At 45.1% G+C, this 15,636-nt stretch overlaps 1 protein-coding gene across 2 annotated transcripts in view; it reads right to left on the bottom strand.

Annotated features, from left to right (window-relative positions):
- fam193a (family with sequence similarity 193 member A) overlaps window positions 1–15,636 on the bottom strand; it is a 109,055-nt gene that overhangs the window by 35,982 nt on the left and 57,437 nt on the right. The window contains exons 11-13 of one of the 2 annotated variants that reach the window (XM_039750086.1): window positions 12,861–13,103; window positions 8,228–8,393; window positions 6,340–6,531 (exon numbers count right to left, since the gene is read on the bottom strand). In XM_039750086.1, the coding sequence (XP_039606020.1) occupies window positions 6,340–6,531; window positions 8,228–8,393; window positions 12,861–13,103 (601 nt within the window). The remainder of the gene's footprint in view (window positions 1–6,339; window positions 6,532–8,227; window positions 8,394–12,860; window positions 13,104–15,636) is intronic. The other variant, XM_039750088.1, reaches the window with a different exon arrangement.

Here is a 15,636-nt window from a genome sequence, read left to right as displayed (position 1 = left end):
CAAATGTATGATGTGCATCTTTAAACAGGGCTTATGGGTATCGTCGTCGTTGTCAGTTTGTTGTCACTGTAAACGGTTTAAGCCGGAAGTGGAGGATACAGCGGGACGTTTCTGAATCAACATCACAGACCTGAGCAGCAAACGTTGACTTCCAGCTGCCAGATTCTCAAAACCACAAAAGCGAGAGGGGCGGTGGTGGGCTCACTTGCTGCACTCTTAACTGAAAGAGGCGCCTCGCAGAAGAAAGTCTGTGGGCTTCTGAACTTGTGGTAGGCCTCTTGTGGTAAACCTTATTATCGGTTTGCAGAAGGGAGGCAATAAAGTGCACCTCCAGTATTAAAGGTGCAAGTTTGAAGTGCACGAGTCACTCCCGGTAAGGACTGCACGCATCAATCGCACTGTCTCCCAAGTCCTGTGTGCCCCTTGAGCACGGGAAGGGCGACACCTTGGAATACCAACTGTCAAAAATGATAGAAACTGGATGAATCCACTCCTGGGTCTTCAAAATGATTCGAACAGTAAATACACTGGATTTTAAGGTAAAATATGAACAAATAATAATTGAATACAATTTAAAATATAAAAACCTGCATTTACCTTAATCTTAACTTCAATTGTAGCTCTAACAGCTTTCCTCTTACTCTTATTTTCCTCACTACACTTTGGAGGACTCATGGCGAGTACACTAAGCTGTTATTATAGAAAAAATAACACAAAACAGGCACAAAAGCATAAAATTAGCAGCGGAGATCACACGAGATGCTTTGACAACACGTGTATGGGTGGCCGAGTGCTCAGAAGACACACCAACATCGTGCTGGGCGCTCAGATTCTGGGGCAAAATTTGCTCGAATTGTTTGAGTTCTGTGGCGTTCGGATTCCGGGGGCCATACTGTACATAAAATATATTATTATAGCCGAATATATTCTGCTGGTGTGTTTACAATATTTTCCCACTTCTGCCATGTTGTGCTGTGCTCGTCTTCCTTCATGGGTAGTAGTGAGGTTGACAAATGCAGTATGGCTCTGGTGTTGAGCCACAATCACCACACAAATCTGAGTGCAACCTCGACGCTTCTCAGAATCCCGGGAGAAATGTTTCTTTTACTTGTGCTACGCTAAAGCTTTATTACTGTGTTTCTCAAGCTTTTTGGTGTCACTTTTTTCCCCAGACAAGTGTGTTAGTGTCCTGTGGTGGTCCAACCAGGTGATTCAAGCACAGTTGGGGAGTCGAACGTGACAGCAACTCGCGGCCCACTGGCAGCAGCCATCGCGGATGAGAAACACTGCTTTACACAACACTGGTGAGGCCTCACCTGGAGTACTGCGTGAAGTTTCGATTTGTGGGCTACAAAAACAAAGACAGAGCAGAGCAGAGCAGTGAAAGTGAAGTGAAGTGAAGAAGTGCGAGAAAACCTCCAGAGAAGAGCGACTGGGCAGACTTCAGGGCTGCAGCGTACGAGTTGTGAGGAAGACTAAGAGAGCCGAGCCATTTCAGGGTGAAGCAAAAGGACATTAGGAGGTGAAATGATTGAAGCGTTTAAAACTACAAAAGGAATTCAACTGTTATTTAAAAATGAGGAACGCAAACCTGTCAAGGGTAAATTCTGCACAAATGCTAGAAAGTTCAGATTCACACAAAGAGCCATAAAGAAATGGAAGAAATTTACAAGTAATGGGGCAGGCAACAGGACTAGTTGGGGGCCTGGACTTGATGTTATTGATCAAGAAATTAGTTGGAGAGGATCGGTAAGCCGTGTTGGGCTGAAGGGCCCGTTCTTGTCCAAATTTGTGTCATGTCAGAATGTTCAGAGGGCCCGTTAGGCGGTGTTTGGTTAGGTTTCTAACGATGGCCAACAAGGCCCGAGTCCCTTCAAATCACTCTCTTACAGTTGAGTGCGCTCTGGAGAGACACTCAGATATCTAAAGTAGAGTGTGGGGTCAACACTGTCAATTAATACCAAGGGACATCATTTGGACATCTTTGACTTTTAGCAGTCGAGTAGGCAGAGTCAAGCATTTTAACTGCCAACTTCTCTCTTTAAAAAACACAAACACACACACAATAAATACATAAATAAATAAATAACTCACCAAACGGTAAGTGCCACATTGTTTAAAATTTAAAATCTCTTGGGGGCAGACTTACCGAATCTGTGTGTTATTTTTAAATCCATCACTCATTTTTACAAAGAATCCCTTGGCGCAGATCTTTAAACGTAATGAAAGATGGGAACGCCAGAGATATAAATAACTTGTCCGGTGTCTACGTCTTCATGTCTACGCAAGATCTGAAAAGGAATTCTGAACAGACTCTCTGAAGACAGCTTCTGTGTTCAGACCTTAACGGTGCCACCTCGGTGCCACCGTTAGTCGCAGTGCAGCACGATTATTAGGGGCACTGAATGAGAAACACAGAATGTGCGGCCCAAGTGACCCACCTGTCCAAATGTCTGATTCGATTTGTCAAACTGGCTGCCCAGGCAATGTCAGCTGACGCAGTTCTCTCTAATTCACTTCCTTTAATTACGGATGCTGATGCCAATATTAGTAACTGCCATGTGCAGAGGACACCTTATTACATTCTTCTCTTTCTCTTTTATTACTTTGGCAAAACCAGCTTTAAACAGCAGCAGTGCGGTTATTTAGTGTAGCGGCGCTACCCCTCTCCTATACCAGGGCAGGTCAGTGGCCAGGTAATCCTGTTCCCTGCACGACCCATCGATGACGGGCGCTTATAGCGCGACCGCGGACCGCTCCAATTTGTTTTACCGCGACGAGTTGCTGCAGCGCTGGGAGCCTACAGTAGTCCCGGCAACTGATAAGCTGTCTAACACAGATGCGGTGATCGCGCTTTGGGATGCTCTTTGGTGTGTCGTCCCAAAAGAGTTTAGAAACCTTACACGCATGTACAGGTTTGTTAAGTTTATTGAACGCATCCTGGCCAGTAAAAGTTCCTTCTGGTTTTGTGCCAAACAGCATGTTGTTGCTGCATCCCAACGGTGCCATCTTTTGTCTTTATGCCTGGTGCAGCTGCGTTGTTCATATATGTGAGTGGACATTTCTGCTGTTCTCTTTCTCCGATGCAGAACCCTCATCCTCATCTGAGTTCACCTCTGTTATAGCTCGTCTTTATTTGAAAACGTGAACACGACGGAGAGAGTAAAAAAAACGCTAACCTTTGCAAGTGCCATACATTAACAGCGGCTGTTACCGACTCAATGAAATGTATGTTTTTATTGTATAACAGTAACGATAGGAGCAGCTCACTACTCAAAACGGAAAATCTAGGAAGGGCCCTGGAATCAAACCCGTGACCTCTTGATTATGAGTCAGCAGTTCTTACCACTGCAGCACCTAACCGGTCGTTTCAGCATTGTGATTGAGCATTAGATCACTCGAGACGAGAACAGGCCATTCAGCCCAACAAAGCTCACCAGTCCTCTCCACTTATTTATGTCAAGTCGAGTTTTGTAGGTCCCTAAAGTCTTACTGTCCACCACACTTCTTGGTCGCTTATTCCAAGTGCCTATCGCTCTTTGTGTAAAGAAAAACTTCCTAATGTTTGTGCGAAATTTTCCCTTCACAAGTTTCCCACTGTGTCCCCGTGTTCTTGATGAACTCATTTTAAAATACAAGTCTCAATCCACTGGACTGACTCACTTCATCATTTTAAACACTTCAGTCAGGTCACCTCTTCATCTCCTTTTTCTTCATCTGTGAAGGCTCAGCTCTTTTAATCTTTCCTCAGAACTCAACCCCTGTAGCCCTGAATCAGCCGAGTTGCTCTTCTCTGGACCTTCTCTAGTGCTGTGATGTCCTTTTTGTAGCCTGGAGACCCAAACTGCACACAGGACTCCAGATGAGGCCTCACCAGTGTGTTATAAAGGTTGAGCTGAACCTCCTGTGACTTGTACTCCACACGTCAAGGCGCTATATGACCTGACAGTCAGTCAACCTTCTTAATGGCTTCTGAACACTGACTGGAGGTCGATAGCTTAGAGTCCACTGTGACTCCTAAATCCTTCTCATGAGGTGTACTCTCGATTTTCTGACCCCCATTGTGTATTCAAACCTCACATTTTGACTTCCTGTGTGTAATTCTTTACATTTACTGACATTAAATTTCATCTGCCACAAATCTGCCCAAGCCTGTCTGCTGTCCAAGTCCTTCTGTGATGATATAACGGATACCAAATTATCTGCTAATCCACCTATCTTGGTATCATCTGTGAACTTAACCCGCTTGTTCCTTATATTCCTATCTAAATCATTTATATATATTAAACATAGCAGTGGCCCCAGCACTGCCCCCTGCTGGTCACCACTCTGAGCATCGGCCAGTTCTGAGGAGGTTCCTCACACCATCACCCTCTGCTTTGTGTGTCTGAGCCAATTCTGCACCCATCTATAAACATCACCCTGAACTGCCACTTCTTTTAATTTGATGCCCACCCTCTCGTGTGGCACCTCATCAAATGCTTTCTGAAAGTCCACATCAATAATCTTATCTGCTCCACTTTGATCGTATTCTTTTGTTGCCTCCTCATAAAATTCCAACATGTTAGTAAAACACGACCTCCCTCTTCTGACCCCATGCTGACTGTCCTGTCCTTGCCATGTGTTGCTCAATCTTCTCCTTAATAATTCCTTCCATTAATTTTCCTGTGATGTTTCATGTTAAGCTTACTGGCCTGTAGTTGCTCTGATCTGCCCGCTCACCCTTTTTATATAATGGGATGATATTTGACATTTTCCAGTCCTTGTGAATCTCTCCAGTGTGCAGTGACTTCCTAAAAATGTGTGTCAAGGGTTTCTATCTGAACTCATTAGCCTCCTTATGAATTTGAGGGTAAATCTGATCTGGTCCTGGTGATTTGTTTGATTTCATCTTATTTAATCATCACAGCTCTTCTCTCTCTACAATTCCCAAATCCCTCAGTACCTCCTTAGTAGTCCCTGTTACTGCTCTGAGGTTATCCACTTGCTCACACCTCAGAATAATGTGAGTTTAGGGCATCCACTATTCCTCTCCAACTGTCTTTTAGCCTCCCTGGTATTGCTATTTGTTCGGTTATATTCTTGAAGAAAAGCGCACTGTTTTGTTATACCTTTTGTGAAAGTGTTTATCTGATATTTGGACTTCAGTCTCCACACATTATACACTTCACATCAACACTTTATTAATCTTTAATACGACGTTTCTGTTCTAGTTATGTGTTCAACATCTCTTGCCTCGCAGTTCCTTGTCTTCCTACATTTACAGAGATCACTGTAGACACAGAACACACCTGAAATGCGTGCCAATCCCATTAACGAGATATTAATTACCCTCTACAACTCCAGGAACCTCACACCACGATAAGGAGACTTGAGCTGAGAGAACTTTGTGCCTGAGTTGAGCTCCGTCGGTGGAGAGATGGGACAGCAGGCTGCTTGTGCTGATCAACACTTTTACAAAACAAAAGACGTTGATGGAGCGGTGAAAAGGAATTTAAGGTGGCCCAGGATTACGAGTTTATTCGCAGGCTTAAGAGATTCCAGTGTTACTGTCCCCAATACATTTGACAACTGCATCATCAGAAAGGGGGACTGGTGAGCAAACCTATCACGGACTTTTCTCCTTGTAATGGCAGTGGCTCTCGGCAGTTGTGTAAGGCAGCTATCCTTGGCTATTACACATAAGCCATTTGTGTTCGATCAGAAGCTTTTGTTTCTTGCTGTGTAATTTACCAAAATGTATCACGTTTGTTACACGTGCGGGGTGCTTGCTTTGTAAATGTCTCGTAGGTTTTACTGGTTTTAAGCCATCATGGACGAGGACTGTGAATTGGGGCTCACCTTCAATACCCAGGCATGTACTGTAACTCCATCCTGCAGAAAATCCATTTGATATTTACACATTCACATTATTGTCCGGTAATCGTTTGCTCTTCAGCTTACATTTTTTACCACCGTATTAGGCAGACCTGTGACTTCTAACCGATGTGCCATTAGATCTGTCAATTACAGGTGACACGCGACGCTGTGGTAGCATCACACATTGACCTCACACTACAATTTCTGGAAATTCAGCAAGTCTTAAATTAGCGATACTTGGCCATAAGAGGTGAAGGAACTGCCAAGAGACGCATATTTGGAAGTCAATGTGCTGAATTAGGCGTTACAGATGACGACACGGCGAGAAGAGAGATGGCTGACAGCAGAAGTAAACCTTAGGCAGCACTTTCAGCGCTCAAAAACAGAGCCCAGGTGCTCCTAGTGTGGTGGTTTATGACACTCTGGAGGTGATAAAATCCACACAACACACGTCATCCCCCGACTCCTCGATGCATTTACCTGCTGGTTTGGGTAGGAGGGCGGGGGGCTCTCTCTTGAGAGATCCTCCTTCGCAGTTCCTCGTTTTCCAGGGCCTAAATCCTCCTGCTGTGTCCCTGGAGGTTCCCCGCTGCTCTCTCCATCGGCCTCCTCATCATCCGCTTCTGATGAGCTGGAGCTGCTGCTGCTGCTACTGCTGCTCACTTGTGGAGACTACAAACAGAAAGACATGATGGAGAACCCAGCAGGTAAACGACACATACCTTCAAATATTTTAAAATATTCTTTTATGTAATGCCACATTCTCCGATGATCTTAATCCAATGTTATGACAAGTGGCTGTGAAGGCAGACATATCTAATGGGCAAATATTGGGTGGCCTAGCAGAAGCGGTTTTTACAAACCTATGGAAACTCAAGCACACCTGATTCTACGTGCAGGTCACATTTAAGAGCCATTACACTGCACCATAAGAAAACATCTGATCTGCCCACGGCGTGTGGATGGGATCAGGAAAGGAGACGTGCCGTGTTCTTAACTGAGAACTCAAAACGATCTTTCAAAATAAAATCCTAAATACTGACCCAAAAATCGAAATCCTTACACAAAACTAAGTCTTACGCCACCAGAATTGCATGAAAAGAACAAATGCGCTGAAAACTCTCGATAGCCCCGTCTCGGTGAATTAAGGGACGCTTTTACATGGTTGCTCCGGTGACGTCACACGCGCCACATCTCCCAATGTCTTTGCAGTAAAATCTCTATGGACAAAATACCACTAAAAAAGTGAAGTGTCCGAGGTAATAAAAACCCAAAAAGTATACAGTCGTAACCGGATTTACATCCGACTGAGCTGAGGCGATTTGTACTTGCTGCGGAGGGCCATCTGAAAACGGCAGGGTAACAAGGGTCTATAAACTGCCAAAGACAGTCGCAGTAATTAATCTTCTGTTATCACTCTTGTTATTCATCTTGATCCATGCTGCTCCACATGGCTAATTTTTACGTATTCAGCCCACACCACCTTCCTTATGCCGATGCTTCTCAACCTTTATGGTCCCAATACCCCAATTTTGTCTTTTAAGATTAATTGATGACCCACTTGGGGAAACGAACACAATCAGAGGTCCCCACTGGTAAAACAAGCTGGCTGAGAAACTGGGAATCGTATCGTGCAGCGCTGCCAATGGCTTAGGCGACCCACAAGCCAGTGGATGATAAGCACCGCATTACAAAGACCCGGTCGGTGTGTGGCCACCGAGACGTGAAGATCAGCTGGTGCTGCTCCATGATGGCAGTTAAAGTACGCCCACCGCGGACCCACTCGAGACCTCAGCTGCACTACCCTGTACACTTTGAGACCAACGTACGGGCAAATAACCGGTGCCAAAGGGAGCCGCAAGTCAGGGCATGACTGTGCAGAAAAGCATTCATCAAAAACAAAATCGGTCAAGACACCCGCCTTCAGCTCAAACGCTCCAATTCACTTGACGGCGCTGCACTACTCTCAACGGGAGACACGTCGTCAATTCAAACGCTCAGCACACTCAATCAACTTCCAGGATTACTTTCTGAATATGAATGCTCCGGACATTGTGAGCACACGTTGAGATAGCTGACATACATCTTCGTGGACTGCTCTTCTGCATTTGCCCTCGCTGCTCTCCACTGAAGTGTGAGAAGCGTTTGTTATTTCTTGACCTCCATGAGCAGAGGACACTCATTTGTTTCTCTGCCGTTACTACAAACAGCGTCACTGCTGGGCGGAGGATTCCTTTAGAGAGTCGTCACACCAGACAGTCGCATATTTAGACCAAACTGTAATCTTTTTTTATTTGCTTTCCTTGCCATGCTGACATAACGGTGACATCATCCCGCTTTCCTACAGAAACAGAAGCGTACACCCTACCTCGTCTTTCACTGCCATGTTTTCTCCACCACCGTTGAGGTCACTGTGCACTCCATTCATGTTGGCAACAACATCAGCATCTTCATAACTGTTTAAAGGAAATATATCGGCAAACTTAGAGGACAGAGGAGGGGCATCGTCATCATCATCATCATCATCGCTACCACTGCAAGAAAGAAATAGAAAGTGGAGCAATGAAAACAAACAAACAAACAAACTCATCTTCTTTCACATTCCTTTTATAAGGCAAGTATAAGGACAGGAAAATAAAAACAATTACTTTATAAGGGAAATAAACAGCAAAACAAGAGTCCAAATGAACAAAACCAAACCTGAACAACATTTTCACTACAATTTCAGTTGCCAGCCTTGCTTTAAAGAGTTAACCGATGCCAACAAACGTGTTCATAAAATGACATAAAATACAGCTGAGTGTGCGCAATTAAACACAATTTAGCCACACATGGGATCATCTGAAACCTGGAGGCGACTCGCATTTATGTCACGATACGTTTAATTGAACAAACACGTCGAATACAGCCGTTGAATGGCGCGAGGCAAATCCCGTTGTACTGAATTTCGTCAAACCAAATGTGTGCCTCGTGTGAAATGGCGATGCGGCTGAAATGAAGCCCAAGGGCAAACAAGGGCACGTTCAGGTGAAATTGGGGGATTTAAAAACCTGACTGAGAACTAAAACTACGCTATGACACGCCAAACTGACCGCACTGGCCGTTACTCGCCCGTCGTCTGTCGCTGTATGTGAAGGAGGCCTGCAAACGCAGGCTCAGCGTTCCTCTCACACACAATTTATTGAGTTACAGACGAGTGCAGTGAATCACGTCATCAGTTTTCATAAATGTACTCCAACTCTACAGGGCGAGTCAAAATGATGTTAACATCAAAACAATCGAGACGAGAGCAGGCCATTCAGCCCAACAAAGCTCGCCAGTCCTGTCCACTTAGCAAGTTGAGTTCTGAAAGTCCCTCAAGTCCACCTGTCCACCACACTACTTGGTCGCTTATTCCAAGTGTCTGTCGCTCTTTGGGTAAAGAAAATCTTCCTAATGTTTGTGTGAAATTTCCCCTTCACGAGTTCCCAACTGTGTCCCCCCTGGTGTTCTCGATGAACTCATTTTAAAGTCACCTTCTCGATCCACTGGACTGATGCCCTTCATCATTTTAAACACTTCACTCAGGTCTCCTCTTCATCTCTCTAAAGGCTCAGCTCTTTTCCTCTTTCCTCCTAACTCATCCCCTGTAGCCCTGAATCAGCGGAGTCGCTCTTCTCTGGACCACCTCTAGTCCTGTGATGTCCTTTTGGTAGCCCGAAGACCAAAACTGCACCCAGGACTCCAGATGAGGACTCACCTCACATTTGAATGGTGGAAACAATTTATTCACAAAACATACTTCATATGTGCAAGATGATTTACAGGAAAGTCTCAACCTGTATGCCATCATGTTCAACACATGGACCATATGTGGCACAGAAATTGTCCACAAAAATGATATACAAGTATAGGCAGTGGGTATAGAAATGAATCCCCCCTTGGAAATATTCCCTTTATTTTACTTTACACCCTTAAATGTAAACACAAACTCATATTTCTTCCCAGCTTCACTTCCTCAATGCCACGTCTAACATCAAGTGAAAGATCTCACAGCTACAGTTCAGAAGAATTTAAAAAATAAAAAACAAGAAATCCTGACGATTAATAAAGGACCCCCCCTCCCCACCAAACTCCATCAGGTGTCAGTGCCCACCATTCCCATTACAGTTACTGGTTTCCTTCCCCCTGTGCTCAGTTGTAATGAGTGGGATTAGTGAAGATGTTCCTGGTCCATTCATTCTCTTGCTTGGTAGAGCAAACAACTGACTGTGGGTGGCAGGACACTTTCAGAAGATCTCAGGGAGAGAGTTGTGGACGGACATAAGGCAGGAGATGGAGACCAAAACATCTCAAAGGCTGTATCTGTCCCAGGGAGCCCAATAAAGGCCATCATAAAGAAGTGTTTGGTAGTACTGGGACCCTCCCTGGACCCTTCAAACTGGATGGAAGAGCAAGGAGGACACTGGTAAGAAAGGACACTGAGAGGTCAATGGCCACTGTAAAGGAGTTACAGGATTTGATGGCACAGAGTGGTCATTAATGGTGTGCAGGTGACAACAATACCATGGTGGCTTGTTCAGGAGCGTCGCACTTCTCAAGAAAGGCCACATTAAGGCTCGTTTGAGCTTTCCCAGAATGCACCTTGAAGATTCTGATGCCAAGTGGAAAAAAGGTCTTCTGCTCAGATGAGACCAAAGTCAAACTCTTTGGCCTCAACACCAAACGGCCCACCAATGCAGCTCACCATCCACAACACACCATACCGACAGTGAAACATGGAGGGGGCAGCATCCTGTCATGGGGGGCTTGGGGCTCTCATTAGTGTAGAAGGAAAAATGGAGGCAGCAAAATCAAATTCTGGAGGAAAACCTGCTCCCCTCTGCCAGAAAGTTGAAGATGGGCAGAAAGTTCGACTCTCAACACCACGACGACGACCCAAAGGACACAGCAAAATGGACCACCCAGTGGCTGAAGGAGACAAAAGTGAATGTCCTGGTGTGGCCAGTCAGTGCCCAGACCTAAATCTGTGGAAAGATCTGAAGATAGCAGACCACCAACGCTCACCGTCCAATGTGAGCTCAACTGTAAAGAAGAGTGGGGGGCAAATATTGAGTGGGCTCAGTCCAGGTGGGCAAAGCTGATAGAGAAGAATCAACAGACTCAAGGCTGGCATTAAAGCAAAAGGGGGGTCAACAAAATGACATTGACATGGGGGGGGTCCTTTATTAGTCTCAGTAGGTCTTGTTTTTGAATTTTGATCATTTTTCTGAACTGTAGCTGTGAGATCTTTCACTTGACGTTAGAGGTGGCATTGAGGAAGTAAAGCTGGGAAGAAATATGAGTTTGTGTTTACATTTAAGGGTGTAAAGTAAAATAAAGGGAATATTTCAAAGGGGGGATTCTTTTCTATGCCCACTGTACATAGCAGCACCATTAGTGTTAACATAATTTTGACTCGCCCGGTACTGGGACCTTTAAAACACAAACTTATCGTCCTTATCACAGTCCTCATAAGCCACAGATGGGACATCAATACGCCTGTCGCTGACATTCAGAAATGGAGGAATTAGAACAGCAACGGGTCTCCGATTGCTCTCAACAGCAGACACCTAGCATGGTGGAGATGGAGAGCAGCCAGATTCTCAAGGCCTGCTTCTCTGGTCAAATCACACGTCTGTTCCTACTGCACTTGTACCCAGTGAGTGTCACAGCAAAGAGGCCTCAGCTCCGTGCAGCGTGTCGACGCTTTCACTTTTCTTAAAAGGTGATAACCGGCTGTAAGTTCTGGACACACAGCTAGCGGTCAGCAAGGCGTTCAAGCAGGACATGTAAGGGTGGGGCCGGCCCAGCGCTGACTCAGCTGTGGATTGGCCAATAGGGGAGGCAGCTTGCTGGCCGAGGCCTCTGAACAAATCGGAGTCCTATGATGGGATGTCATCTGCTGTTGAATTCTGCTCTGCACTTGTCATATTTCTATTGAGGGCGTCCTGTTCTGTGTTGTATTGACCCCCATTTTGTTTGACACCCACTGCACGCCCATCCTACCTGGAAGGGGGTCTCTCTTTGAACTGCCTTTCTCGAGGTTTCTTCCATTTTTTTTTCCCCCTACAAAGTGTTTTTTTGGGAGTTTTTCCTTGTTTTGTTAGAGAGTCAATGCCATGGGGGGGCTGTCAAGAGGTAGGCAGGGTCTGTTAAAGCCCACTGCGGCACATCTTGTCTGATTTTGGGCTACACAATAATAAATTGCATAAGCTTTTGTTCTGCAGTGGTGTCCCAATCCCCATAACTTTCATTATAAAACGCCAAGACGTGTATTTTTAAAATTTCTAGAAAACAATTTGCTTTAGGACACCATTTCAAAGCCTATCCACGTTTGTGAAGAAATAACTTCAGCTTGGAAAATAACAAACGTATCGTTTCATTCAGAAAACACAAAGGTCATTTTAAATGCGGATGGTTTAGCACTGCAGCAGCTTCATATATCGGGGAGTGGCGTCCTTACTGTCCCGACTCTCTGACTTGTACGGGACGCAGAGCAAAAATAAATGAAAGAAACATCAAATATTTAACAAAAAGAAAAAGCTGACAAAACAATGTATTTGTGCACGGGACTGAGGAAGTGATGTTAGGAAAAGAACTATCATGTCCGGATGAACTGAATCAACTTCCTAGTATTGGTACACAGATTTAAATTTATTTTGAAGCTCTTTGAGTTAAGAGTGCTTAATAAAAAGCAACGCTTAACATTCAGGATGTTTATTTTATAATAAAAAAATCCATATTGTGGGAATATTGTATTGTGAAGTCTATATGAAATGCATTATGGGATAAGCGCATTGCCTCATGCCTAGTTAAAGAATTTCTAAATGTTTCACGTCTCCGGGGTCTACACAAAGTAAAGTCAGATAAAAATGAAACTAAAGGTCAAGTATGTCAACAGAGTGGATTGAACGCTCAGCTCCTCTCCCCTTTTATCAAACACGGAGCCGCGCTGCGGCTGTAAGACCAAGTTTACTCACAAACTGGGAGCAGACGTGTTGTCTGGCAGAAGTAACCTGGAATGTTGCTGTACGGTGATGGGCGAGCTGGAGCCTGACCCCGAGCTTGCAGAGGACATGCTGGGCGGCCGTATTTCGGAGAGGTAGTCTGGAGTCGATTCCACTTGTAGGGGTAACTGGTTTACGTGAACGTCTTCAGGAACTGAAGCGTCCATGATGCCACAAGTCAGTATATGCGAAAGGCTGCAGTCATCACAAGTACACCTGAAAGGAATAAAAGGATCTCACGTTAGAGACAAAAAGATCTGTAAAAGTTCAGATGATAGGATTATAATCACAACTTTTGATAATTTGAACATTGACCACAAAACATCGGCTTCATTTCTCTCTTGGGACACCAAGACGAGACTAAAGAAATCAAGAGAGAGCATTCCAAGATTATGGTGCCCTGAGGCCCTAAAATTATAAAAAATGCAGGATCATCAAAAAGATGGCTGGATTATGAATGACATTAAAATTGAGTTTTTCTTTACCCATGGATGAAGTTATCGATAAAGCAAAAAAGTCACGACATTCCACCTTTTAATAAGTTCTCTTTCATGTAGGAGCTTGTGTCATGACTTCGTGCCGCGGTTTTCATGTCAGCTGCCAGAAAAGGCAGCACGGTGATGTCACTGGTCCAGTATAAATCCCAAGCATTAATATGGCGATTAGGGGGCGGGCCGGCCATTCATGCCACTGCCAGACCCCCCACCACCACCACACGGTAAAAGAGTGAAGAACAACGCCGAGACGAGGCTACTCCAAAGTCCCGTTTCAGTGCGTAAACCCCTGTGATGCAGCAGTGGCCGTGCGTTTCTGTTAAGTGCACTTCAGCCTGAGCACACGGACGGACGTCAGGACGTTCTACTGACGAGTACTGCGATGCAGCGCGGCTCATACAGTAAACTTATAGCAGTGCCATCACTGGAAGGACTCCATTTCCCAGCTGCCCCGAAGGAGGGTGCCCTCACTGGATGTCTGAAATAGGAGCAGGGGCTGCTGGGAACAAGAAGGGGGCCGGCAAAGCAGCAGGAAACGTCTGTGTTTCTGTGTATCCTGTCCAACGTAACCACCGTGAAGTCATTCATACCCTCTCAAAGATGAATGGACGTGTCGTGAACGTGTCGTGCGTCTTCGGAGGGAGCGCTCCAGCATATTTCACCCCTCAGGACTGTTTCATTCCTTTATCACAGAAGCGGTTCCCGGGATCGTCATCTTTACTCCATACCATTTCATCTGTTTCTGCAGCATTGGACTGTGATAAGGACGTTGTCGTCAGTGTTGACTGTTGTGTGTTATATTTGTATCGCTGAAGGTTGTCTGATTTTTGTTGTTAATATTTGATTTTACACTTAATATATGTTCAATTTGCGTCTCCGTTTGTGAGTGTGTGAGGGTCGCGCCAAGGCTGGGTGCGTTCCTGGAATCCCGTCCTATTGACTGTGTGAATGTGAAAGGCACCGGACCGCTACAGACTCATCTCAAACTACGACAGCACCGCGACTGCCAACACAATGGAGTGTCAACTAATATAAAGGAGAATAACGAGCACCACTGCAGAACAAGGCCAGAGAGTCCGAAACTGTATCTTAGCCAAAGAGGTCAAAGGCCAATGCCGCTCGAGAGATTTCTGGAACTTCATAGACAATGAGACACCTTGACTGTTAAGAGATTTTGGAAGGACAGTAACTAGGATTACTAGGACAGCATCTGTTTTACTTTTGAAATTAGACCACTTTGCAAGACGCTGAGAAATGAGTTCACGCTTTTCTTTTAGTCAACTAGATTACTGTAACGCACTCCTCTCAGGACCACCCAAAAAACGACATCAATCAGTCACCATTAGTGCAGAATGGAGCTGCCAGAATCTTAACTAGGAAAAGTAAATCCGAGCACATCACGCCAGTCTGAGCGTCACTACACTGGTGACCGGTGCCGTTTCGAATTGACTTTAAAATCCTGCTGATGGTTTACAGCGCCTTCAACAATCTGCTCAGTCCTGTCTGTCACCTTACACTCCAAACCGTAACCTGAGATCTTCAAATGAGGGTCTGCGTAGAATTCCAAGAGCTAAACTTAACAGAAGTGCTGAGGCGGGCAGGCGGATGGTCTTCTGCTGTTAGGCACCTAAAATCTGGAATACGAGTTTAGTGATAGAAATTCACCAGGCTAATATGGTGGAGCACTTAAAAAAAATGGCTAAAAGCCTGCTATTGTAACAACATGGCTCTCTCAGAGCTTCATTATTACCATTTGTTTTTCTTGGCTCCAAAATCCGTCCTAAGCCCTACTTTCTCTGCTGTTCTTCTTCCAGTTTTCTGTGGTGGTGATCTGAACCACCACCACCTGATCGGGGCACTGTGCAGTCCCTCCATTGATGGATTGAAGACCAGAGGTCCACACGACCGTCACCATCATCTAATTCTTCCACGTGAAGCCTGAAAACCGCAAGGACTAATTGAGAACATTTATGTTAAGGGTGCTGGGTGGTATCGTGGCCTCGGAACCCCTGCAGATTTTGTTTTTTCTTTACAGTGTAAATTTGCTGTCCCCTCAAAATAACAACACACAGCCATTAATGTCTAAACTGCTGGCACCCCTAAGTGACAGATGCCCAAGTTGTGCCCAATTAGCCTCCCCGGTGTCATGTGACTCGTTCGTGTTACAAGGTCTCAGGTGTGTTAAATTTGGTGTCATCGCTCTCACACTCTCTCGTACTGGTTGGTAACTGGAAGTTCAACATGGCACCTCACGG

The sequence above is a fragment of the Polypterus senegalus genome, chromosome 4 (assembly GCF_016835505.1).
Source record: "Polypterus senegalus isolate Bchr_013 chromosome 4, ASM1683550v1, whole genome shotgun sequence".
Lineage (NCBI taxonomy): Eukaryota > Metazoa > Chordata > Cladistia > Polypteriformes > Polypteridae > Polypterus > Polypterus senegalus.
Note: the sequence above shows the minus strand (reverse complement) of the source record. Positions and strands in the feature narration are given on the sequence as shown.